The sequence below is a fragment of the Amphiura filiformis genome, chromosome 1 (genome assembly GCF_039555335.1).
Source record: "Amphiura filiformis chromosome 1, Afil_fr2py, whole genome shotgun sequence".
Lineage (NCBI taxonomy): Eukaryota > Metazoa > Echinodermata > Ophiuroidea > Amphilepidida > Amphiuridae > Amphiura > Amphiura filiformis.
In genome coordinates this window covers 40,681,120-40,708,784 of record NC_092628.1, presented here as the reverse complement: position 1 = coordinate 40,708,784, position 27,665 = coordinate 40,681,120, and the positions used below count along the sequence as shown (strand labels likewise).

The 27,665-nt window shown below is 38.3% G+C and overlaps 2 protein-coding genes across 2 annotated transcripts in view; both read left to right on the top strand.

Moving 5' to 3' along the window:
• LOC140160041 (uncharacterized) overlaps positions 1–26,749 on the top strand; it is an 84,357-nt gene extending 57,608 nt beyond the window's left edge. The window contains exons 11-12 of the mRNA XM_072183313.1: positions 24,605–25,609; positions 26,405–26,749. Of these exons, the coding sequence (XP_072039414.1) occupies positions 24,605–25,609; positions 26,405–26,718 (1,319 nt within the window). The 3' untranslated portion in view covers positions 26,719–26,749. The remainder of the gene's footprint in view (positions 1–24,604; positions 25,610–26,404) is intronic.
• LOC140168153 (uncharacterized) lies at positions 4,310–6,514 on the top strand. Its single transcript, XM_072191479.1, has 4 exons — positions 4,310–4,393; positions 5,354–5,482; positions 5,697–5,966; positions 6,225–6,514. The coding sequence occupies exons 1-4, from the start codon at positions 4,321–4,323 to the stop codon at positions 6,512–6,514; spliced, it is 762 nt and encodes a 253-aa protein (XP_072047580.1). The 5' UTR covers positions 4,310–4,320.
• Positions 26,750–27,665: the final 916 nt, after the last annotated feature.

The window sequence follows — 27,665 nt, the reverse complement described above, 5'->3', positions numbered from 1 at the left end:
GACAGTGGTTGGGCTGCCTGATATACCATCGAAATGGTCTCCCTATAGTCAGGGAAACCCACCTAGAGCCCAAGAAACATGAGCTGATGGTCTTTACTATCCTTACCAAAAGTGGCACCCTGCTTCTTTCACTTGTCTACTGTCCTCCAAAGAAGGCTATCGGACCCATAGACTGGTATGACAAACATCTGGATAGCCTCATCTCCAAGACCAAAGCTAACATCTGTGTTCTAGCTGGAGACTTTACCTGTCATCATCGCAAATGGCTGGCCAGTAGGTCTCCCACTGATGCAGAAGGGAAAGCAGCCTTCAACCTATGCTGTGCTCACGACCTCAGCCAAATTGTTGACAAGCCAACCCACAAACTTGGAAACCGCCTGGATCTCATAATTACGGATGCTCCAAACATGTTCTCTCCAATTACCATCGACCACGACATTGGCTCTTCAGACCATTACCTTGTCCAGACCATGTTGAAAGCTTCTCCACTCTCAAAATCCTCCTCCACGACGTGTCTGGCTCTACAAGAAAGCTAACTGAGATGCCTTGAGAAATGAGCTAGCTGGTGCACCCTGGGACCGTCTTCTCACAAAAGATGACCCTGAAGGGGCTTGCAGTAATGTCACCAACACAATCACTGATGCCATGCACCGATTCATACCACAGAAATCTGCACCCTCATTTGTCGACCATCCTGCGTGGTAGAATGAGTGCTGTGAAAAGGCTCTGGAGAGAAAGAACAAAACATGGAGAAGATGGAAAGCCCTGCAGTCTCCTGATGCTCGCCTTGATTATAACAGAGCAAGGAATGAGTATACCACAATATCCAGGAAGGCATGCTCTCTTCACAAAGCTAGGGTCATAGGAAAGATGACAGACGAGCTCCAAACTGGTTCGAAATCTTGGTGGTGGACAGCACGCCGGTTGATGGATAAAGGTGGAAAATCTGAAATCCCAGTCCTGAAATCTGATGGCCAGACTTTTATCACTGCCAAGGAAAAGGCAGAGTGCATCGCCTCCTTCTTCAGTGACAAGTCAACCATCACTGAAACTGAAAACAGCAAGCAATTCCCTCACCTTCCTCCGAGGACGACCACCAAATGCTCCAGTGTGACTTTCTGGCCTAAGAAAGTAAGGAAACAGCTAACCAAACTGGATATCAACAAAGCGGCTGGGCCTGATGGGATTCCCGCCCTAGTTCTGAGAACTGCAGCTGCTGAACTGGCCACTCCTCTTGCACGGCTCTTCCAGCTCTGTTTCAACAGAAGACACGTGTCAGTCCAATGGAAAGTTGCCGATGTGGTCCCATGTTTCAAGAAAGGGGACAAACACTCTCCAAGCAACTGCCGGCCCATCTCTCTCCTCCCTGTTCTCTCCAAGATCATGGAGAAGTTCGTCAACAAGGCTATGTGGAAACATCTCAACGATCAGAAGCTGAAATCCAAACAGCAGTTTGGTTTCAGAGCTGGCCACTCAACATCAGATGCCCTCACTTATGTTTCCCAGCGTCTCACCAACACCTTGAACAACAGAGAAGAAGCTCGTGTTGTCTGCCTGGAAATCAGCATAGCATTCGACCGAGCCTGGCACCCTGGACTCCTGGAGAAACTCTCTGCTCTTGGCTTCTCTGGAAAGCTGTTAGCATGGTAAGCTGACTACCTTTCGAACCGCTCCATGAAGGTAATTCTGAATGGCAAATCGTCCAGTCTGAAGTGGATCAATGCTGGTGTCCCACAAGGATCCATCCTTGGTCCTCTCCTGTCTATAATATTCATAGATGACATCTCTCAGAGGCTGACATATACAAATCTTGTATGATGACGATGTCACCCTGATGACTTTTATCGAGTCTAGAGAGGACAGACAAGCTGTTGCTGCATCTCTCAACAAAGACCTACTAGAGATCGAAACATGGACCTCTACATGGAACGTACTTTTCGGAGCAGCTAAATGCCAATCCATCATTGGTATAAAGCTTCCAGAGGCAGATAGTGTTGAACTCCTTGGTCTCACCCTCAGCAGCGATTTACCTTGGAATCCTGTTATAACCAAGATGGCAAAGACAGCAGCCCAGCGCACTGGTCTCCTCCGTCGTGCTGCACCCTACTTGGTGCCAGCTCAGAGAGCGATAATTTATAAGATTATGGTGAAATCTAAGATGGAGCATGCTCGCACAGCATGGCATGGAGCAACTCCTACATAACTGTCAAAACTAGATGCAGTCCAGAGGCGTGCTGCTCGCATCATCGATCTCCCTGAGAAGAACTTTCCTCTCTTCAAAGTCAGCCTTTGGCTCACCGTAGAACAGTAGGTGCCACAACTATGTTCCATCGAATTTTCTACGGGAATGCCCCTGAATTACTATGCCAACTACTTCCGGACCAGCTCCAGACTGACTCTTGCCTTCGCCGTTCAGTTAGATCTCACGACCTTGCAGTTCAAATTCCAACATCCAACCTTGTTAGTCATGAGCGGTCTTTCATTCCATCTACAGCCCGCACTTGGTATGCACTCCCGCCTCACATTCCTGGAATTGCGAAACGGAATAACTTCAAAAGGAGGTTAATAGCTATCTAGGCGCCAACCGGTCAGCTTTATCGCAACGATAACAGCTGTTAATGCCTTGATATGTCTTGACATCAAAAAAGAAAAACCCTCAGATAAGGCAACTAAACCCAACATAAGGCGCCTTAATCCCAGATAAGAGACATAAACTCAGATATGGCAGTCTAAATCCCAGATAAGGCGCCGTAACCCCAGATAAGGGACGTACACCTCAGATAAAGCAGTTAATTCATGATCCTATGTGCTAACATATAACATTTACGCTCTACCAAATGGGGCCATCTTGGATTTCTGGGCAAAAATTATGCTATAATGTCAGATTCGAAATCCTTGTGGTCGACCTATGCAGAAAAAAGTGTCTTTGTACACGATTTTTGGTCCTCTGTTTCAAAAGTAAATTTTTCAAGATGGTGCCGGCCACCATCTTGGATTTCTGGGTGAAAATGATGTCGTAATGTCAAACTAATGTCAGACTCGGAATCCTTGTACTCGACATATCCGAAAAAGTGTCTTTGTGCATTATAGGTGCTCTGGTTCAAAACTTAAATTTTCAAAATGGTGGCGGCGGCCATTTTGGATTTTGGCCTCTAGTGAAAAACGCCGGGATTTTCGCGAGGGACATGGGTGCTATTTTTTTCTAAATGGTCCAAATTGAGGTTTTTGCCCTAACTAAATGGGAGCTAATGAATTCTAGTACTTTTTCCAAATACAGGGCACCCGTTATCATGATTATAAACTAGGTACTTTGGCCCATATGAGGTGAGGCAAATTTTGTGAAGTTAATTATATTATCAACACTCTTGGTAGATGTAAGAGCAGGCAGGTATGTCACATCAATATGCTCAAAAGTATGTTGAATGAGGTGACAGCGAAGCACATCTACATCAAGTGAAATTTACCAACAACAACTAATAATACCTGTACTCTAAATAAAAATAGTAAATATTACTCAATGTTGAGTAAAAGAAAACAGATCAACAAAAGAGAGTCTATTAATTAAATTTTACTCCCTTTGAGTAATTTTGCATTTGCAGTCTGTTAAAACGAATGAGCATAATCAGTTCAATGCACAAAAATAACAGGGCAGGTGAGCTGCTGAGGTCGAATTTGTAAAAAAAGGTGATGTGGTGGATGTATTTCGACAAGTTACAACTCTGGTAAAACACATCAGTTCTGTCAAAAAGAAAGTAGTACAGAGCGGATGGAAGCTGTTCTCAGAAAGAAGTAAATGGTAAAATTTGATATTGTCATCAGTGCAAGGATTGTGTACACAAAAGATAGGCCAGTTGTCTCCAAGTCTACAGTAGACTTTATGGGACATAAGTGTGTAAAATACTTCAGAGAGGCGTTTGGAACATAATAAGTGAATTTAATCAGCAATAATACATTGCAAATTATTGTAAATCATTGGCTGTATGCTTTCATGTTATACTTTTCATTATAGAATTAAATTTTGTTGACAGTTTATTTGTTGCGCATTTGTTCGCTAGCTTAAAAAAGATTGCGGCCTGCGGTCAGCATCTGTGATAGCTAGGTACTAAATGTTGACTAAAAAGGGAACAGAGGAACAAAAAAGATTAAATTGAGTAATTTTGTATTTGCATTGTGTATATAAACAAGTCTAAAAGGGTCTAATCAGTTCATTGCACAAAAATAACGGGTCATGTGAGTTTGCTGACGTCACATTTTGCTGCATCATTAATTCGGCTTTAAGAGTACTGTATTACACAGTGTTTACACACTTACCAAATAAGAATGGCATATACTTGTACAATGAAGTATTTCAGCCTTCTGTGTGTTTTATTTATTTACATTGTTGGAATATCAGGTGAGATCAAAATAAATATCAACTCGTTGAAAACTGCTTTAAAAGTATTTCCGTCAGTGAATTAGACCTGTATATAAACTTGATACGTACTAAAATAGTTCGGTGATCCCGGATTGTAGATCCAAACGGAGATTTAGCTGAGATTGACATTTGGACATTCGGATTGAAATTCGGACATTTAGATTGCGTTCTTCTGTCCAATCAAACCTGATATGCCGGGATTCATATACTGACATCATAGGTTATATTAATTCGGCAAATCTGGTATTATTAAAGAGATTGTTTGCCCCATAGAAGTCAGTGCACTTTTATATTTTTATGATTAGGCTTGTGCGTGACTCGACACACGTACATGTGATTATTTCGATTTAAGAACAATCTCGAAACTGAAAAGGACTATAATAGTAAGAACTGTAAAGGACCGCCATGCTCAGAAGTGGCGTTACTTGTTTTGAAAATATTGCTAATTTTGGGGGGTTTAAGTATTATATAAAATAGAGGCCACTTCATCCAGACGCAATGTATATTATTATTGTAGTAGATTATTTTATTAGGAAATTATTGATACTCTGTGATCTCAGATGCAAGTGATTTGATATAATATGCCCCAAAGTGCAAAATTTGACTCGGACCAAGTAGGGGTGGTTGAGAGAGCAGCTAGCTTTGCGCATTCCACAACCACAATCGGAGCCATTTTCGGTGCTGTTATGTGTAAATTTCCCTTTAATATCTGACAATGTTCCTGCACGTATTTAGAGCAATTATTACAAGCATATGGTTATTAAATGTGGGCCATCTGAATATTAATAAAGTGTTAGTAGGCCTATATTGTAGGCAGGCCTGAAGCCAGAATATACAGTAAGCCAAAAAATTAAGGTACCAGTTGTGTTCACCCCTGTATATCCTAGATATTCTAAAAGTAGACCTTTATGTGAATTGTAATCATATTTACATTTTTAGCATCAACCACTGAATCAACTACAGGAAAAGAAGCAACCCAGTCTGAATCTATCACCACTGCCAGTGCAGCTGAATCAACTACAGAAGATGAAGTGACTGAAGACTTGACTTCTGCATCATCATATTTAGGTAAAACGTGCCATTAATATACAAAGTCGGCATAGAACCCCAAAGTTAATTTTAGAAAATAAGAGATTAGATTACCATAAACTGACGGAGCCTTACTTTAGCCAAATTATATTATATATTATCATTATAGAAATATTATATAAATCAAAGTACATTTGACTAATGCTTTTATAATTTGTTTGACTATCGTCTTATTTGTGTATATTGGGCACAGGTTCTTGTCCGAGCGGCAAGTTTCTATGTGACAATGATGTCTGCATTAATGATTATTGGTATTGTGACGGATATTTTGACTGTGCCGATAAAAGTGATGAACCAACTGGTTGCTACTGTAGACCCACAGAAACCGTATGCGATGATGGTGGATGCGTCGATGTAAATTCATTGTGTGATGGTAAAGCAGATTGTGATGATGGCAGTGATGAAGCAACCTGTCACCTCACAACCATTGACTTGGAAGATTTAGCGACAACTGATCAACCAGGTAATGTCAAAGAATTGAATTGAATCTCTGAAATTTTTCAGAAAATAAAAGATTAGATTACCATAAACTGACGAAGCCTTTTACACACACACACACACCCCACCCTTCACACCCCCACACACTTACAACATTAGCCAAATTATATATATATATATATATATAGATAGATTATAGTAAGATTATATAAATCAACGTACATTTGATTAATGCTTTTATAATTTGTTTGACCATCGTCTTATTTGTGTATATTGGGCACAGGTTCTTGTCCGAGTGACGAGTTTCAATGTAACAATGGTGTGTGCATTAATGATTCTTGGTATTGCGACGGAAGATTTGACTGTTTAGATGAAAGTGATGAACCACCTGGCTGCTGTGGAATCAGAGAAATCGTATGCGATGATGGTGGATGTGTCGATGTAAATTCATTGTGTGATGGTAAAGCAGATTGTGATGATGGCAGTGATGAAGCAACCTGTCACCACACAACCATTTACTTGGAAGATTTAGTGACAACTGATAAACCAGGTAATGTCAAAGAATTGAATTAAATCTCGTCATACCAATGGGGTGTGGATGTTGTACCAAACCACCTGATTTATGTTTTCGTGCGTTCAAATGTTTAAATATTATCTGTACAATCATTTAGCCATGATCAAATTATCACCTATCAACGTTTTTACAGCAGTAGCCCTTTTTTTTATTAGGATTGGCATTTGGGGTGCAATACCTGAGCGATCCGATTTATATGAAAGAAGTAGTAGTACTGTCCTTATGGTTTAGTGGAATGTTGTTAATAATCATTACACAACACTGAAGTATTATTTGGTTTAATATTTTTAAATATATTTTGGTGTAATATTAATTGGTTACACGTTTTATGCTTAAGAATACTTCCGCTTTACGTTTCTTTTGTTCGCTTTAAACGCTTTGTCAACCGCTTTACATGTACACCACAGCAGCGTCCGCCAAAATCCAAGTGTTTCTATAACGGCTTTAGAATAAGAACAATTTTAATTCTAATTTATTGCACATTCGGCCCATACACGATTAGTCTACTGTAGTAGACCAGTTTAATTTATCATTCCCTAAATTAATCTCTCTGACCTGACCATGGAAAACTCATCATTCCTGTTCTGATTCAACAGCTCAGATATCCATGAGAAAACTGCTTTTTTCTCTGGGCAGGGCAGTCACTGGAGATGTGATGTGTTTCGTCATAGATTTTAAATGGTTTCATGGATGGAAACGTATGAATTGTTTATAAAAAAATATAAAAAAAAGGAATGCAGCGCAGTCTAATACACGATCAATTTGATATAAAAATAATATTTCTCTTCAATATTATTGATTAAATCTAATCTAGTTTGATTTTATTGAGGGTTGGACAATGAAATCACTAGTGTTATGTTCGTGTGTAGGCCCAACGGGCTGTTCTTTGTTCTATTATGTCCTGATTAGAGCTCTGACATATTGGAAAATATTGCCAATCAATATTCATGAGAGTGTACATTCAACGTCCAGTTTTTGAAATTGGGTGACTTGTGTTTGACAGGTGCGAAATACATCTGACTGGGCGTTTTAATTACGTAACGAATAACGGCATTGATGTCATCGAATGGCTGCTTAGTGCTGTTATGTGTTTAATTTCTATATTAATTATTATTTTCTTTTCTTTTCTTTCTCTGTACTTATTCTTTCCTCGGCCTACACTAACTTTATCACTCCCTTGCTCTCCTCTCTCTTTCCTTTTTCCACTATATTTCTTTCTTTCTTTTTGTCCTCTCTCACTCTCCCTCTCATTCCAATAATAATTATGTCCTCATCTTTCTATTATTTGTGTGTGTAAACTACGAATGAGCCGTAAAGTCGGCAAATTGTATTCTGAGATACAATGTAAAATGTGCGTGAAGGTCGTATTCATAGGTACCTCAATTAGGCGCGACATGTTTCTCATTTGATAGCGTTTAAACCAATCAATAATCTTATTGCGGAAGAGGATAATAATCTTCTATCTATTTCTATAGAATCATTAAATAGCTCTAGTCTTTGTTTGCTTTGACTAATTCTTGTTCAGGTGGTGGGTTACAACATGGAGCTATTAAATAGATGGAGAAGAAATAGATTACGTAACGCATTGAAACCGTGTGCCGATTTGAAATCTGACAAGCTATTCATCGAAAGGTACCTTTTGTTTGGGACAAAGGGCTTCCGCCATTAAATCGGTAAGCTGACCCGACAGTGTATTAACGCTTTACCTAGCAGGCTACTGTCAATAAGTGATCAAACGAAAGGCGCGTGAAAGCGACGTCTGGAACGAAAAGTACCCTTTGTTATAATAACACACAAGGATGTCATTGAGTAGCCGTAAGCACAAAAAGCACACATTATCCGCTGAGTACAGTTCGTGATCACCCCACTGACTTCAGGTGCTTCATTTAAATAAATTGAATGCGCTTGCTGAATGATTACACATCAAGCATTCAAGGCTGCCATTTATGTCTATAGTACTGTATAATGGTAATAGCTATACGTATACATGTAACAAATAATAAGTATACCGGTATAGGCCTATATAAAAGTTGTTTCACAAATTGACATTTTATTTTATTTTAAGAAGGAGAATGTCATAAACAGTGGCGTACTGAAGGGGGGCAGCTCTTCTGTGAGAGGTTTTGGGAAGGGATGAGGGAGGAAGAGGTGAAAGAGGGGATATAAGGGCGGGTTGGAGAAAGAGAGAAAATAAATAGAAGTAAATAAATAGAAAGGTAAGGTAAGAAAAATGATGGGAATGAGAGGGGACAAAAAGTAAGAGGGATGGAGAAGGGAAGGGAGATAAGAAGAGGGAGTGATACTTCAAGGAAAGAATAAGTACAGAGAAAAGAAAAAGGAATGACAAATAAATGTAGGCATTATAATAATTATTATAGAAACTAAACACAGCCCCCCCCCCCACATAGGCCTAACGCTAACAGCACTATAGGCAGCCATTCGATGTTGTCAATGCCTTTATGCGTTACGTATTTAAAACGCCCAGTCAGATGTATTTTACACCTGCCAAGTACAAGTCACCCAATTTCGAAAATTGGACGTTGAATGTACACTCTCATGAATATTGATTGGCAACATTTTCCAATATGTCAGCGCTCAAATCGGACACAATAGAACAATAGACCATTCAGTGCGTTGGGTTACAATATTAATTGCATTGTATTTTGTCTGGGTATGTATAACCAACAATTAATAATGAGAGGACATTCCTGAACCTCGTTGACTTGGGGATGATTTGAAATGACCGCCAATTATGACTTTATTACCAGCAATATGGAAAAAGAGACAAATGTAGAACCGAAAAAAGTACCATTTTGTTGAAGGAGCAGAGTTCAACAAACCATAACCCCGCTTCTGGATATCATTTGAAGTCAAATGGTATACCATTTTAAAGCTTATGATATATACTTTCTAAACACGAAATAAAACAAAATTGACCGGGGTCGACTTTACGGCTGATTCGTAGTGTCCGGTCACATTTTATTTACTCCTCATTATTTCTTTCTCTTCATTTTTCCCTTTCTCCCTTTCTGTAAGCCCCTCTCATTCTCCATATCCCCTCCTCCCCTCTTTCTCCCTTATCCCCTCCCAAGACATCTCACAGAGGTGAATCTGTCCCTCCCCAACCCCCTCCCCCTTTAGGCACGCTACTATTTCTATGCCAATCTCCTTCTTAAAATAAAATTAAATGGAAATTTGTGGGAAAAAACCTTAGCCTATACTTATACTTACATGTATACGAAGCGATTACCAATAGAGTACTATAGAAATGTGGACGTGGCAGCCTTGATACATTCTGATGTGTAATCGATCAACAAGAGCATTCAATTTATTTAAATGAAGCGCCTAAAGTCAGGTGGCTGATAAAGAAGATTAAATCGACAGGTAAAGCCTCATTTATAGACTTCAGATCCGTACAAGCACACATTTGGGATACGTGAGAACAATTTGTAATGTTAACACATGAATACCTGAGCGCAAGAAGACCGCAAGTCCACTTGGCCCCTCAACATGTATACACTCAAGTTGCGTATAGTTTCGTATAGTTTGGTAATGTTTTGTACATGTTCAGGGACCAAAACAAATTTTTAACAACCTTTCATGGTGTTTACACCCAAAGAAACTTTAGTGTATACATGTTGAGGGGCCAAGTGAACTTACGGTCTTCTTGCGCTCAGGTCTCAGGTTTAAATTTGAATTAAAATCCCCCATTAGAATGCCACAGTTAAGCGGCTGAGATAATGAGTGAGTTTACTGTCACTTAAGTTACCTTATAATATTGCATAATTTGTTGGCAAATAATAATCATATTAAAATTCCGAAAACGTATATTAACACTTCAACACTAGTACTATTATTAAAAAGCAAAAGTCCATTGTAAAAGGAACCATATACGAATGTACGTGGGATGTAATCGCAGTTTTTCCGTATTTCAATGTCAAATATTTTCTATAGAATATGTAAATTGTTGACATGGAACGATTTATATAACTGGAATTTATGTATACATGTTTTTTTCAAAGGATTCCATGACACTTGATTCACAAGTGACACAATAATAATTTTCATAATGATCAAATGACCCGTGAATTCTGTATAGCTAAAAATAAAGTTCATTACACATGTTACAGGTAGGCCCAAAACTATCAAATTTAGTTACGATGAAAAAAATGGAATGACTTCCTCTTCCATTTTTTTGCAGCCTTTAAAGTTTCAAAGTTCATAACCATACATTTTAGCCAAGGGTTATAGGTTTTGGCAAACATGGAAACATACAGGGTGTCCCATAAAAAATTACCGAGTGAATAAAATGTAACGTAAGTCGAGAAATAGACATTAAAATCAAAAAATTCAAAATGTAGCGCATAGCCTATTTTGTTGTGCAACACATACGAAAATTCTATTTGATTCGGTTGACTGGTTCCGAAGAAATGAACGATTGCATAATGCGTGCATCAATGCAGTTCATTCCAAGTTTGGTCAACAGGTGCTTTTTTCACTGAATATGAATAACAGTTTGTCCGAGAAAACTTCTGCAATTGGAAGCTCTCCAACTTTAATTCTTTAGGTTGTGCAAATATACTTTACAAAGAACATTTGAGCCAAGAATGACAATAATCAAGTACTTACAGCTTTACGTGTGATTTTTGACACCACGCAACAGTAATGTTGAAGTCTTTAAAAGATTTAAACTTTGCATTAAAATTTCTTGGAAAAATATTTTGAAAACATTAATGTGTGTGAGAAATTTTTAAGCCAGCTGGAATTCTTTATGTAGAAATTCTTTATGCAACATTTATATCAACATTAACGAAAAAAGATATTTACAAATACCGAGCATCATCTTACATACAAGCTTTCATTTTCAATATCGTGCATGTTTTCATATTTGAATAAAACCTAATTAATTGTTTTGCAAGAAACATGTTGTTTAAAAAGAACGAAAAGGATTTCATATATAGAACAAAATATGAAGCCCGTTGACAGTTAACCACGAGTGTGCATTGTGTTGAATGATCTTTCTTTCAAACTTGAAATGAAGTGAATTGACACAAGCGTCATGTAATCGCTTATTTCTTCGCGATCAGTCAACCGATTCCAGTAAAATAGGCGTATAAGATGCTGAATAAAATGAGCTACACATTGATGTTTAGATTTTTTTACACATTGATGTTTAGATTTTTGCATTCTGACGTGTATTTTTCGACTTACGTCCAAATTCATTTGCCCGATATTTTTTTCTGGGACACCCTGTATGAATTAATTTACATAGTTTACAAAATTAATTCAGACAAAATAGGAAATTAGCAAATTAAATTATTGTAAATGATTTTAATAGTGTACTTTGAAAATAAAAATGTGCAGCCCATGTAGTTTGTCATTGTATATTTCTAGCCCGGCGTGTTAAAAAGGTGGCCTATCTCAGCTTTAGATGATCGAGGATGAACCCTCTCATCATCAATGACAGATATAAAAATACGTTAACATCATTCCCAGTCATATAGTAAATCGGCAACAAAGATTCAAAATGTTTACCTCTTGTTTCCCGTATGTTAATTACTTGATGTATAGTATGAAACTATTAATCTATTTACCAGTGGTCTTAAAATTCATGTATATTAAAGATTAAATATAGAGAAGTGAGTCACAAATGGCCATTTGCCAATTCATGGCTGATTAAACCATATAAATTATTTGAGGTCACTTGGTTTTCTTTTTTTGCCTAGAAATACTGCAATTTTCGATATTTCACGTTTACGTTAGAGGGAGGGAATTGGTTTGGCTAATAAAGGAGATGTTAAAAGGGCCTTGTATTACTCCGAGGCATTTGCTCCCCCTCCCCCTCCCCCAATATTTTTCTTGCCCCCGCCCCCAGTTTACTCCCCACCCACACTTTTGAGGCAAAACCCCTAAAATTAACGTAAATTTCCACTTTTTGCTGCAATTTTGCGCAAAATTTGTCGATATTCCCCCTAGAATTCACCCCCACCATTCCCCCCGAAAAAAATTCCTGGTGTCGCCATTGCTTGCTACGCTCCTGACTGGACTTCAACAAACACCTGTTGGCCACTCACTACTAAGATATGCATTATTATTGTATATTCTAAAACACTTGAGAATGTGCATCGACGCGATACGCGTTCTCGCTTTTTGAACCAATGGGAGGCGCTCTGCAACAACGGGACTGATCGATTTTAAGCCCTTTGTAATTCCTTGTAAAATGTAGAATTTATTTTGATTAAAGTTTTTAATATTTTTATTATTTTGAATTGAAGTGTTTAAGAATGAGAATAAAGGTATTGTTTTAGCCGCTATCGTGCATCTATCTTCTCATATAACACGGTCGACATCATTATTTTTAGCGTAAAACAACTCGGCTCCGCCTCGTTGTTTTACTTAAAATAATGATGTCGCCCGTGTTATATGAGACGATAGATGCACTCCAGTGGCTAACAACAATATCTTTATTCTCTAATCCTTTCAATAACCTAGAAGAAGAAATTCAATACATGTCGTATGCTTTAGATATTCCAATTCTGGTGTAACGATCAACTTTCAAAAAGTATCTACATTTGTTTTTCTGACCACTCTGCCACAAATTATCACTCTTGTCATTTCAGTTGAATCAACTACAGGAAATGAGGTATCACAGCCTCAATCTACCACTCATCTCAGTCCTGCTGAATCAACTACGGAAGAAGGGGTAACACAGCCTGAATCTACCACTCCTGTCAGTCCCGCTGAATCAACTATAGGAGAAGGGGTAACACAGCCTGAATCTACCACTTCTGTCAGTCCCGCTGAATCAACTATAGGAGAAGGGGTAACACAGCCTGAATCTACCACTCCTGTCAGTCCCGCTGAATCAACTATAGGAGAAGGGGTAACACAGCTTGAATCTACCACTCCTGTCAGTCCCGCTGAATCAACTACAGGAGAAGGGGTAACACAGCCTGAATCTACCACTTCTGTCAGTCCCGCTGAATCAACTATAGGAGAAGGGGTAACACAGCCTGAATCTACCACTCCTGTCAGTCACGCTGAATCAACTATAGGAGAAGGGGTAACAGAGCCTGAATCTTCCACTCCTGTCAGTCCCGCTGAATCAACTATAGGAGAAGGGGTAACAGAGCCTGAATCTACCACTCCTGTCAGTCCCGCTGAATCAACTATAGGAGAAGGGGTAACACAGCCTGAATCTACCAATCCTGTCAGTCACGCTGAATCAACTATAGGAAAAGGGGTAACAGAGCCTGAATCTTCCACTCCTGTCAGTCCTGCTGAATCAACTATAGGAGAAGGGGTAACACAGCCTGAATCTACCAATCCTGTCAGTCCCGCTGAATCAACTATAGGAGAAGGGGTAACACAGCCTGAATCTACCACTCCTGTCAGTCCCGCTGAATCAACTATAGGAGAAGGGGTAACAGAGCCTGAATCTACCACTCCTGTCAGTCCTGCTGAATCAACGCCTCAATATTCTACTCCAGACAGTCCTGTGGAATCAACTACGGGACAAAATCTACCACAGCCTGAATCTACCACTCCTGTCAGTCACACAGAGTCAACTGCAGGAAAAGAGGTAACTCGGTCTGAATCTATCACTGATACCACTGCAGCAGCACCAACCACACTAGAAGTGACTGAAGGTATGACCTCTGCATCACCAACGCAAGGTATTATTAAGACATTTTTATGTTTCATGTTAATTTTGGTCAAGGATATAGATCTATGAAAAACTCTAATTTTTCTTATGCATTGAATATTTTAAGTAAAACATCAGAACCGACTGTGATGTTTCACTCTCAATGTACAGGGTGTCCCAATAAAAAACAGAATCCTCATTGCGCGTTCGTTTTCTCCTATTTCTGAAAAATTTATCAAATATATTTTGGTATGTAAAGAAATCTTAAATCGTTAGCTTTAATAAGCCAAAACAATTATTTCAATCGGCTCACAAAGATATGCCCTCTTTAAAAAATGTACCCGTCCACTCTGTCCACGGATGACGTTTTACTACATCAAAGGTTAAAATGAAACACTCGGTTAATGTCACGGAAAGATAATACATGTAGCATTAGGCTTTGGAATTATGCATTCACTATGAGCGAGGATCACCAGCTAGCCTCCAACATCTTTGCAACCGTATTACTGACGCATTCTAGTATTCAAGTATACGGCGCACAAGGTGGGTACGCAATGCAATAATGATGCAATGAGGACCAGGGCTGAAACCTGTATTCGAGCAACCACAAGAGAATGGGTAGATGAGGATCAATGACAGATGAATAAATACGTTAACATCATTCCCAGTCATATAAAAAACCGACAACAAAGATTTAGAATGCCTTTGTTTACCGTCTGTTAATTTAATTATTTAATGTATAGTATGAAAATGTTAATCTATTTAACAGCGGTCTTAAAATTCATGTATATTAAAGATATAGACAAGTGAGTCCAAACGGCCATTTACCAATTTATGGCTAATTAAACCATATCATTTTGGGCCACTTATTAGAATTTTCGATATTTTACATTTACGTTAGAGGGAGGGGAGGGGGTTCAGCCTCTCAACGAAAGGAGGACTTTCGTTTAGGACTTCATCGAACTTTCGGGTTGTTCCCTCAGGGATAACGCTAATAAAGGAGATCTTAAAAGGGCCCCGCACAGCGTCATCATCCCTATATCTTCGTGTTAGAAAATCCACTCGTTCTTCAACAGCTACGCATGGCGATTTTGTTCGAGTTAGGCCGAGCGACTCAGGCTAAGCATATTACTTACACGATATGAGATACCGCAGCGTTTCCATTCATACACGTTCTTACGATCTGCGCATGCTCAGTACCCCATATGATATCACTGGAATTTCAATTAACTAAGATACGATTATCGTGTTCTTTCAACACATATATTTAACTGCATTTTAACCGAAATGTTTTTAAATCGTACGATAATAATATGATATATTCAACTGTTTGAAAATATAATAATTATGAAAAGAACAAGCATAGCCCATTCAACTCAGACCACGGTGTTGTAAAGCACAGTGAAACACTATACAACTTTCTTTATCTGCGTCAGTAATAGAATATTGATTTAAATGGATTGAATACGTCTCTACATCTGAGTTTGTACTCCTTCACTGAGCGATCTAGTGATCGGGTTCTAGCCAATCAGATAGGACTCCTTTTCTTGCGTTCGGTGAAATACCAATCACCCGTCGCTCACCAATGGAGTATTATGACGTGATTCATTGCAGGGAAAAAATATTTATTTACAGGTTGTCGACACTGTGCCCCGGATGGCTCCTTGTCCATGGCCCCGAGGTATGGATGGCGGATAATTTTAAAATACGCGTAAGATAATACGCCTAGCCTTACACGCCTAAGATTCAATTTTAGACGTCTAAGAATTTCGCGGTAGACTTGAATCAACGAATCACAGGGCCAGAAATCCCAATTAACCAATCAGCGTATTTAACTATTGACAAATGAAATCTTAGACGTCTTAGATTGTAGACGTGTAAACATTTCTTACACGTCCAAGATTGACCAAAATTAGTGGTGGACTGTATCGCAAATTAGAAAGATCAATTCAATTCTTCACGTAGATCCCGTCTATTGTAGACGCACCCATGTTGCCATGGTAGATGGGGGGGGGGGGAATTGGGCGAAGAAACATCAAACATAAAAGTCCATCAAAAAACGTTCATCTGCTTAACGAGAAATAAATATATATATGTGCTGACCAAGGCACCAAAAATATATGTCTAAAATAGGCGACGACACTGCTACTGTGCTTTCATAATCTCTTCACGTGAGTGGTGCAGGGCAAAGCACAACCTCCTAGTTGCACCCTCAATACTTTTCAGGACAGTACCGCTGGGTGGTGTTGGCAGTGCTCCTGGGAAAGTGCAATCTAGGATCAACTGTAGGGTGTCGCGTGTCTGCATAGTGTTCCATACTACATCTGTATAAACGGCGGATACTGCTTCACGTACTTGTTGAAGATGTACTTGTCTGGTGGCTTGTAAGCGTTGGCATCGCAGGATGAAGTGCTCGGTAGATTCAGGTTCCTCCTCACAAAGAGGACAAAAGACCTTGGTGACTATTAGCAGCTCGTAACCTCTACTATGTGTATGTAAAGGTATCTGGCCGGGGTATCTGATAGGGTCTGTGATGTAATTGATAGAGAACGAAGGGCAAATAATACCACTCAGACATCTTCCCGTGGACCACCTTTCTGTTATTATCTTTCCCGGGTTTTATATTACCTGGAGAGTCATAATCTCAATAATATACATAATCAGACAGAAAATAACAGCCTCAAATCGCCGACCCAGTATAATGGCACTAGCAGGGGGCACACTACTAAATAAACCACCCATTGAAATACACGTAAAAATAAGTCGATTGTCTACCGGTGCGCAAATAGATAAGCTATTATGATTGAAAAATATATCGAAAGATATTAAATTGCTCAATGTTCAGAGAATCATATATAGAATAGTGTAAGGGAAATAGTCAGAAAGGTGACCCCTAAAATAATCCGCCATCGGCATTGGCAAAAGAGGCATTGTGCAGGCTGCTAGGAGACACTCTTTACGCGCTTGTTTCTTAGGGGCTGTGCAATAAATATGAGCCCTGGAGGAGGGTAAAATTGGGGATAAGCGATTTTTGCCAGACTAAGAGGAGGCATTTTTGGAAATTTGACTCCCCGGTCCATAATAATTGCAGAGCCCCTTAAAAGTTAGATATGCATTAAAAATTATTTATGGTCTATACCATAAAACTTACCATACAAAGAAATCTGGTCAAAACTTTCTCAACATTGTCACACCGGATAGAAAAACTAACTTACTTTCTTGTATTTTCACTACATGTACTTCAAAGGGATATTATTTGGTGGTGTGCCTCCAAATAACATAGCAAGTTTATAAAGCGTCCGTCGTATATTTTGGGAGAATCGCGATACCGTCCACCACTATTATAGGTCACGGTGAATGGTCAATCTTAGACGTCTAAGAAATCTTAGACGTGTAAAATTTTAAGCGTGTAAAATCTTAGGCGTCTAAATTGGCCACTAATTGAATATGCTTAAGATGATCGGTTGTTTGTGATTTCTGGCTCTGTGATTCATCGATTTAAGTTTGCCGCGAAACTCTCAGACGTCTAAGATTGCATCTTGGACGTCTAAGATTCATCTTAGGCGTGTAAGGTTAGGCGTATTATCTTACGTATATTTTGAAGGTATCCGCCATCCATACCGAGGCTCTTGCCACGCCCATGTACTGTTTGAATTGAGGCTGAATCACATTGAAAAATAACACGTGTAAACATCAAAAACGTTTTGAATTATCAATAAAGCATTTAGAATAACACTTATTCTACAAAAGTTATCACTCAGAACGCTAATGACCATCCCCCATAGCAAAAAGAAAAGGTATCGGTATAGTTGCGGCTACTATACGGGATAGTATCCGGTAGGTATTCTGGAGGTATCCGAAAGTATCTGCTAGCAGATACTAGTTGGATACTAGTATCGGTATAGTGGTACTATTCCGATACTATTCCGATACTAGTATCTGATACTATATAGTATCGGAATAGTACCCGCTTTCAGCTGGCGCCAATCCATGTCACATGACTAATTAGAATAACTGCCATATCGGTTGGAGCCAAATTGCTATACATCAGGCAAGGAATGAGTCCCTCTGATTCAAAGGATAATATATACTGTTGTACAAGGAATTGTACAGTGTGTTCTATTTCTGGGCTTCACAATACAGGTATGGTTGTATTGGGTAACAGTTTTTGAACAGAACTTTATATTTTATCTAAATTTAGTATAAGCTTAAGAACATCGTACAATGTAGGCTATATCAAACCACGGAGTATGTTGAATTCTGCACCCAAGACAATGGTGCTCAATGCATGCAATAAATGTGAATGTGTATATTATATGTTTTTAGCATGCAATTGGGCATTCATTATGTACATTTTCAATTGCTTTTTGCCACAAATTTCAATGCTGCATGTATGTACAATAATCAATTGCTACACATTTAATGTGTGTACAACTATAATCATTTGAAATTTTCCAGTGACCTTGTCCATCTACCATGCAAATCTCTGGACATATCTCTATGACCATATTTGGGCAAAACAATTTACATGCGAAACAAATAGTATCAGATACTATCCCGATACTAGTATCAGGTACTATCCCGATACTAGTATCGGGCACTATTCCGGTACTATTTATCAGAGTCTCCCAGTAACAGTATCGGATACTATCCCGATACTATATGTCCATATATGGACAAAAAATTTGCATGTGAAACATATCCGGATACTATACCGATACTAATATCCCACTAGGTAGCGGGTACTATTCCGGTATTAGTATCAGAGACTATCCCGATACCTATTATATTTTGATATGGGCCTCTATTGTTATGCATAGTCGTGCTAAAAAGTCGATCGATACATGTTGAAATCAGCACAATTTTAGAGATATACCTTTTTGCTCAAATAAAAAACAATAATTTTTTTTCATTAATGTCGGATAAAAACATGGTGCTTTGATATACCTTTAAAAAAATGGCAGTGTTAACATTAGGCATGAAATTGTGTATTTTAGTGTAAGATTTTTTATTTTCATAGGCCTTAACTTCGCCCGTGAGGTTTATTTTTTAACCTTATAGTGTTTTAACCACTCGTAATATAGTTCGCTAAAGAAAGATTTTCCCCACCTCTATAATGCACATCGTGTGGGTCTATATATTATAGTTTTGTCAGAATATCCGTTTTGATTTCACTTTTTTCACTTGCGACTGCCAAAATGCCCAACTCAGTACCTCATTTCTAATATAACCAGCAGAAATAATCGATATTTCTATTGTGGCTTGCAAAATCATCCATCCATGGGTATAATTGTCGCGAGTTGATTTTGACTAAATTGGTAATCGGAATTGAACAACTGGTGCAATCAAAACCGAAATTCTGACAAAACTATGATTTATAGCCCCATAATTATGATGTGCTTTAGAAAGTTGGGAAATATCTTCATTAGCGAATTAGGCCTAATTGAAAAGCCACATTGAAAAGCAAAAAACCCAAAAAAGCTCATACACGACACGTTATTTTCATGAATAATGATATTATCGAGCAAGCAACCTGCCTTGTCAGGGGAAATAATCTTCCGTTTATTTGTTTTTATCGACAGACAATGGATCACCAACAGAAACCCTGACTACTCTAAAACAACTAACAAATCCTATAAAATATCCTACTGAATCACCTTGTATGTGCACAGATCCTGGTATATAGCACAATTCATACTGTTTCTTCAATCATTTTCTTTTGGAAATATTCATTAAGTAAAAAATATTTTAAGGATAATACCTAAAGAGAAATGTATTTGCATATTTGATGGCTTTTTTTTTATCAGACAACCTTTTAGTTATTTCAATAATTTAGAATACGAAATCCAGAGCAAAACAATCTTATCTGTTTCCTGCATTGTTATAGCAAAGGTGTAAGGCTAAGGCCTCGTATCCATAGGCTGTTCCCTTGTGGCGTGTACCCTTGTTCCGTGTTTACTTTTTCCCATGTGACCTGCCACACAGACAACCTATGGATACGGCCACTAAGCAAAACAAAGGTTCCTTGTCTGTGTGGCAGGTCACATGGGAAAAAGTAAACACGGAACAAGGGCACACGCCACAAGGGAACTGCCTATGGATACGAGGCCTAAAGAAGAAACTATGGCTCAAAATTCACTTTTCGTTAAGGGGTACTACACCCCTGGCCAATTTTTTGCCTATTTTTGCATTTTTCTCAAACATTATAGCAACTTGGTGACAAGTAAGAGTAAGATATGTATATTATAGGGGCAAGGACTACAACTACTGTGCTGGAAATTCAGCAACTCAAAGCAAGTAGTTATTGATTTATTGATCAAATATTGGTTTTCCCTCGTTTTTGACTGTAACTCCACAACTGTTGTCTGTGCTGAAATAAAAATTTCTAGTGCAGTAGTTGTAGTCCTTGCCCCTATAATATACATATATCACTTGTCCCCAATACGCTATAATTTTGAGAAAAATGCAAAAATAGGCACAAAATTGGGCAGGGGTGTAGTACCCCCTTAATAGTCCGTCCATGTGAGTTGAAACAGCAGATTCAGTTTTTATTTCCCGCTTTTTTATTGTTTTTTGCCGTAACATCATGAAATTCTGAGACATATTTTGAAGTATACTTGATTCGATACCCGCATTCTTGGGTATTGGTATTTGTACTTAAGTTGTGTAAATCAACCACTATTTTATGCTGTGTACTTTTGAATACTCGAAATTACATTTTATATTAAGGTTAGTAAGTATTTGTTGCGAGTCAGTTGGTTTTTTGCAGCATCCTGCGAATGGTAGTGAGCTTTGGCAAAAAGAAAGATTCAAATATCACAGATATATTCAGTGGCGTAGATTTCTTTTTGACATGAGGGGGATGGGGTTGGAAAAAATAACTTTATGGTACAAATGCGCATGAAGCGCGTGAAAAATTTTGCCATATAGAAACCTATGTGATGAAATATGGTGCCTTAGTGAAATAAATTCGCACGAAGCGCGCAAAAAATACTTTTGAAGCTAAAATGACTAAATATGAGGTTCATTTGGTCAGAAACCAACATACAGGCGTCAACATTGAGATAATATGCATGGTAAGTTATTACTTATACCTACTTTGTTATACTGTACTGTTCTCATAATTCCTTATTTGTTATGATTGCAGGTTCCACATACCCCTGCAATTGTACAATTCCTCCACCTACATTAGCCGACTACAATATCACGGAGGTTCCTGAAAGTAAGCTACTTTAATATTGAACATTTTTGGTACAAATTGATAAAAATGCATGTGTTAACCCAAATATCTCAATTTACGTCACTTTGTAAGGCCAAATAAAAAAGAAAGTATGTCTCAGTCACATTTGGTAAAAAGACTAAGTGCTATGATTTTTTTGATTTTTTGATTTTTTTTAAAGAATAATTATGAGATATGCGATATGCGATATGCGATATTTTTATATTTTTTTTACAGTCAAGGCGCAATATTTATGTAATTTTTGATATTCAAATACAGAAACATAGTAATATATAGGCCTACACAATGAATAGTTTTGTTTGTCTCTTTTACAATCATGGCGGAATGTGTACAAAAAACAACAACCAAACTGCAAAAAAAGGCAAAATTGGATCGCTATACATACTGAAAAAATGAAAATAGGGCCAAAAAAAATAATAAAAAAAATTACGGCCAACGCGTAGCACTAAGCGCTAAATTGGATTTCACATAGCAATGAGCGCGGGTGTCTGAGACAAACATTCTTTTTTTCTTGGACTTAAAGGAGTATTTCGTGATCCTAGCATCCTCTTTTTATGACATTTTTCAGTACATATCCACGAAAAAAGCATATTCCCAAAATTTCAGTTGATTCCGATTTTGCGTTTGCGAGTTATGCATGATTATGTGTATTACACTGCTCCAAATTCAAATTTCGCGATATCTTTGCTAAACGAATAAATCTGCAAGAAATATTTTGTACATAAACATTATGTAGCCAGAGTATTCCAGTGATATAAAAATCTCAACTTTTTTGAGAAAAGTGGGGGATGAGGCTGTGGATCACGAAATGCCCTTTTAAGTACTGGTTTTTTAATTTTTTTTTATAACGATATGTTATAATATAATTGTACTAAAAATTTCCCCCATGTGAACCAATGTATATGTGGTGTAACGGTAAGTATCTTGGACTGCCACGGAAGTTCAATTCCCACCTCCGGCAATGATAATTTTTTCCTTCACATTCATTTTGAAAATGTATTCATTGCACTGGGAAATATATTTTGTGCATTTTTTTTCTGTAACGGGGCCAATAGAGCTAAAAACGCACCTCGCATTAGGAAACGAATTTGGAGAAAACCTTCTGTTAATACAACACTATGCTGAGCCACCAGCCTGGGTGGCTCACCCTCCAGTAATTTCAGATGATTGAGCTCAGTAATACATCAAAGAATGTCTTCCAATTCATGAAAACAAATAGATAATCAGCTTATCGGATTAAAGCTTAGAGGGATGGTCTTGCTGCTCAGCGAGTGTTTGCAATTATCAGAAGGTTTTCTCCAAATTCATTCTCTAATGGGCTCGGGGCGTCCAACGTCCAGACAGTGTTGTGTCATATTGTCTGTTTTGTTTACGCTATTGGCTGTTGCCGCATTGAATGACTGTCGGCCACCATCGTCTGGTATAACCCTGTTGTTTTTTTCTGCTTCAAGTATTAGGAAAAGGTATTCAGAATCTGCCGGATACCAAGAAGTCAAATTTGAGCAAATTGAGTTATTGAGGTCTAAAGTCACATGGGCATTTAAATGCTTTGATCAATTTTCTGGTCCCAAGGAATAAAAAAAAAAATCAATGGTCATATATCTCCAGGATGCCAAATTATTAATGAGGTAATAATGTTCCAACAACTATAATATAACCTTGACAATTCAGAGGTCATAACATTAAATCTAGATTCTGTTCATGTAGCTATATTTTTTTCTCTTGTCATGACGGACAATTTGAGACTATTCTAATTGTAATTCGAGCATTTTGAACTAAAGGAAGAACTTGTAGTATTGCATAACGTGATTAGATAATTTCAAATGTAATCCCCCATATGACCTTTGACCTAAATAACTCAATTTGCTCAATGATGCCTTCTTGGCACCCGGCGAATTCTGAATCTATATTCCCCTAGCATTTACTTAAAGTAACAAAAATGTATTGGTATGCAACTGCACACCCATGATGCTATTTTTCTTCAGCTAATTATACGGTATATTCAGCTTTTCCCAAAAATGTCACTATTCCTCTTCTATCATCAGAAAACACTCTTCTGCACCTCACTTCACATTAATCATTGTGTGGGTTTTGAATGTCTTTTCAGACATTTCTGTTCCTTTTTAGCTCTTGTGCTTTACATCCCCTGACATGTGCCTGCTGTTTCAGTTGATGAAATAAGCTACAAGAAATCCAAATCTATATACAGTAGTAAGTTCTGAATGTTCAACACAAGAACATTCAGGACTTATTACATGAACTTTTTTTTAGGTTATTATCAAAATTAATAGTTTAAGTTGTTTTAGAATGAAAGTTCATCTGTGTTGGTAGTAAACATAATTTAGAGGTTTAAACCTTTGATCACAACAAAAAAATTTGCTTACCTGGAATTTTCAGTCGACACTTCGACTTTCATCAGCAGACTGGCAACCCAATTCAGAGGTCAGCGACCTTTCGGACACTTGACCCCAAAATCGGGTCGTACACTCTAGGTAGCTTGTATCGGCCCCCGTCTCTGTTCAGCGATGGCTGGTTCACTCTGATATAGATGGCCTCCTTCACACCACGCTCAAAATATCTGGGCTCCTTGTCCAGAATTTGAACTTTGTCCAAGTCTATATGATGGCCGGGAGACTCGATGTGAATATGTTGGGAGACCTAAGACGAGGTGGAACTGGGGCGACGGTGTTCCAAAAATCTAGTGCGAAGTGATCTTTCTGTCTCTCCGATATAAGATTCGGAACACTGACCCTTACGGGTTTGTCCTTGGCATGGAATAAATTAAACCGGCCCAGCTATGTCCTTCTTCTCGGTTATGTCTTTTGGGGAAACAAGCAGTTGTCTTAGCGTTTGGGTAGGCTTGAAGCTCGCTCTTATCCCGTAGGTGCCAAAAGTTCTCCTAAGCGCTTCGGATGTACCTTTTATATAAGGCAAAACCACTTTTCCTTTGTCTCAGTGTTAGTCTCACGATCAGAGTGAGTCAGCCATCGCTGAACAGAGACGGGCCGATACAAGCTACCTAGAGTGTACGACCTGATTTTGGGGTCAAGTGTCCGAAAGGTCGCTGACCTCTAACTTGGGTTGTCAGTCTGCTGATGAAAGTCGAAGTGTCGACTGAAAATTCCAGGTACGCAAATTTTTGTGTTGTGATCAATGGTTTAAACCTCTAAATTAAGTTTAACTTGTATTGCGTTTTATCTATAGACAATGGATCAACAACAGAAAATTTGACGACAATGACACAACTTACAACTCTTACCAATCCTGTCAGTTCTGCTGAATCAACTACAGGAGAAGGAGTAACACAGCCTCAATCTACTACTCCTGTCAGTTCAGCTGAATCAACTACAGGAGAAGAGGTAAAACAGCTTCAATCTACCACTCCTTTCAGTCCAACTGAACCAACAACAGGAGAAGGTGTAATCCCGTCTGGATCTACCATTCCTGCCAGTCCTGCAAAATCAACTACAGGAGGAGAGGTAACACAACTTGCATTTACCACTCATGTCAGTTCTGCTGAATCAACTACAGGAGAAGAGGTAACACAGCCTCAATCTACCACTCGTGTCAGTTCTGCTGAATCAACTACAGGAGAAGCGGTAACACAGCCTGAATCATCTATTTCTGTAAGTCCAACTGAACCAACAACAGGAGAAGGGGTAATCCCGTCTGGATCTACCACTCCTGTCAGTCCTGCTGAATCAACTACAGGAGAAAAGGTTACCCAGCCTGAATCCACCACTCCTGTCAGTTCTGCTGAATCAACTACAGGAGAAGAGATAACACAGACTGAATCCACCAATCCTATCAGTCCTGCTGAATCAACCACAGGAGAAGAGGTAACACAGCCTCAATCTACCACTCCTTTCAGCTCTGTTGAATCAATTACAGGAGAAGAGGTAACACAACCTGTATCTACCATTCCTGCAAAATCAACTACAGGAGGAGAGGTAACACAGCTTGAATCTACCACTCATGTCAGTTCTGCTGAATCAACTACAGGAGAAGAGGTAACACAGCCTTTATCTACCACTCGTGTCAGTTCTGCTGAATCAACTACAGGAGAAGCGATAACCCTGTTTAAATTTACCACTCCTGTCAGTCCTACTGAATCAACGACAGAAGAATCTATAACTACTGCCAGTACAGCTGCACCAACTACACTAGAAGAAGTGACTGGAGGCTTGACATCTGCATCATCAACGCAAGGTATAATTATTAAGAACTTGTTATGCTTCATATTAATTCTTGGTCAAGGATATAGGAGGAGGAAAAACTCCTCTGCATTGAATATTAGAAGCAAAAAAATCAAAACCGACTGTGATGTTTCCTTTCACTCTCAATGTATTATTACATAGCACATGCTGCTTCTTCAATCATCTTCTTCCACCAGAAATATGCAGTAAATAAAAAGATTCAAAGTAAAGTATACTTTTAAAAATAGTGCTTACATATCTTTGACGGTTCTTGTTGAACAGACCACCTTTATTGGTCTTGTTTTGAGTAGGCAATGGATGTACATATGCATCCCAATATGGAACCTGAGGGTCTCACGAGTTTCTCTTATTAAATGCCGCATTATCATTCAGCAGTCACAGCGAATGACAGAAAAATCACAGTGAATATGCTAATCAAACGCAAGTAGCGAACGTTCCAAACGATTTGATGCTGGTAGCGATTTGATGCGGGTGACGTCTGATCGGTAATCGCTTTTCCGATCAAGCGACGGATGTAAGCATGAAAAGTGTCAAAAAAGTAGATTTATGTACAGTATACCTAAGAAAATAGTCATTGCATATCTTTACATGTTTATTGTATTTTAATATTACAACTTGGACAGTGGTGCTTTTTAAGTTCTTTCAATAACCTAGAAGAAATCCAAATCTATATAGTAAGTTCTGAATGTTCAACTCAAGAAAATTCAGAACTTATTACATGAACTTGGATTTATTGTAGGTTATTATCCAAATTAATAGTTTACTTTGTATTGAGTTTTATCTACAGGCAACGGATCAACAACAGAAAATTTGACGACTATGACACAATTTACAACTCTTACAAACCCTGTCAGTTCTGCTGAATCAACTTCAGGAGAAGAGGTAACACAGTTTCAATCTACCACTCCTGTCAGTCCAACTGAATCAACTTCAGGAGAAGCGGTAATCCCGTCTGAATCTACCACTCCTGTCAGCCATGCTGAATCAACTACAGGAAAAGATGTAACCCGGCCTGAATTTACCACCCCTGTCAATCTAACTACCTTTGCATCATCAACGCAAGGTATAATCATTATGAACTTGTTAAGGGATGGGATATGAACGTTTGGATAATATTTATTGTGGGACATTAGAGCACATCAGACATATCGAATTGCATTCTGAATACGAAGAATGTCCTTCTGATATCAAATAATTTTGATTTTTTGAAATGCGCAATGTAATACACATTTTATGGCAAATGATTAAAAATTGATATTTTTGTTATTTAACAGTACTCGAAGTAAACTTTATAAATCTGATGATTTATACTCAAAGTGTATGTAGGTGGGATGAAAAGCCGATGATCAATTGAAAATTTTGACCTTTCGTATTGAAGATATGGAATTTTTTCCCAAAACACCCAAAAAAATAGGTCTTTTGGGGAAAAAAATCCATATCGTCAATATGAAAGGTCAAAATTTTCAATTGATCATCGGCTTTTCATCCCACCTACATACACTTTTGTATTATATCGTAAATTTCAAAAAATGAAAATTATTTGATATCAGAAAGACATTCTTTGTATTCAGAATACAATTCGCTATGTCTGATGTGCTCTCATGTCCCACAAAAAATACTGTCGAAACGCTCAAAACGCTCATTCCAGATCCCTTAATTCTAGGTCAAGTACTTTTTAGGAAGACGAAAATCTCTAATTCATCTTCTGCATTGAATATTAGAAGCAGTAAACCAGAACCGTTTGTAATGTTTCTCTCTCATGGTATTATACGTAGCACATACTGCTTCTTTCAGCATCTACTTTCACCAGAAATATGCAGAAAATAAAAAGATGCAAAGTATAGTATACTTTCAAAATAGTACTTACATATCTTATCTTTGACGGTTCTTGTTGAAGGAAGTCTCCGGCAATTATAACATTACGCCTTATATGTTAGAAAAATGATTATCAAGCACGAATCACATGGTTTTATTTAAAACAAACTCATATTGACCATAAAACGAATAAAACAGCCGGGTCTCACCACGCGATATTCAATATTCTTGCG

What these genes read in the sequence shown, in the direction of transcription:
- LOC140168153 (XM_072191479.1), top strand. Translation starts at nt 4,321, where the DNA reads ATGGCATATACTTGTACAATGAAGTATTTCAGCCTTCTGTGTGTTTTA. An exon ending in TTACATTGTTGGAATATCAG is followed by an intron (nt 4,394 to 5,353) that starts GTGAGATCAAAA and finishes TTACATTTTTAG; the next exon opens with CATCAACCACTGAATCAACT. An exon ending in AGCGACAACTGATCAACCAG is followed by an intron (nt 5,967 to 6,224) that starts GTAATGTCAAAG and finishes TATTGGGCACAG; the next exon opens with GTTCTTGTCCGAGTGACGAG.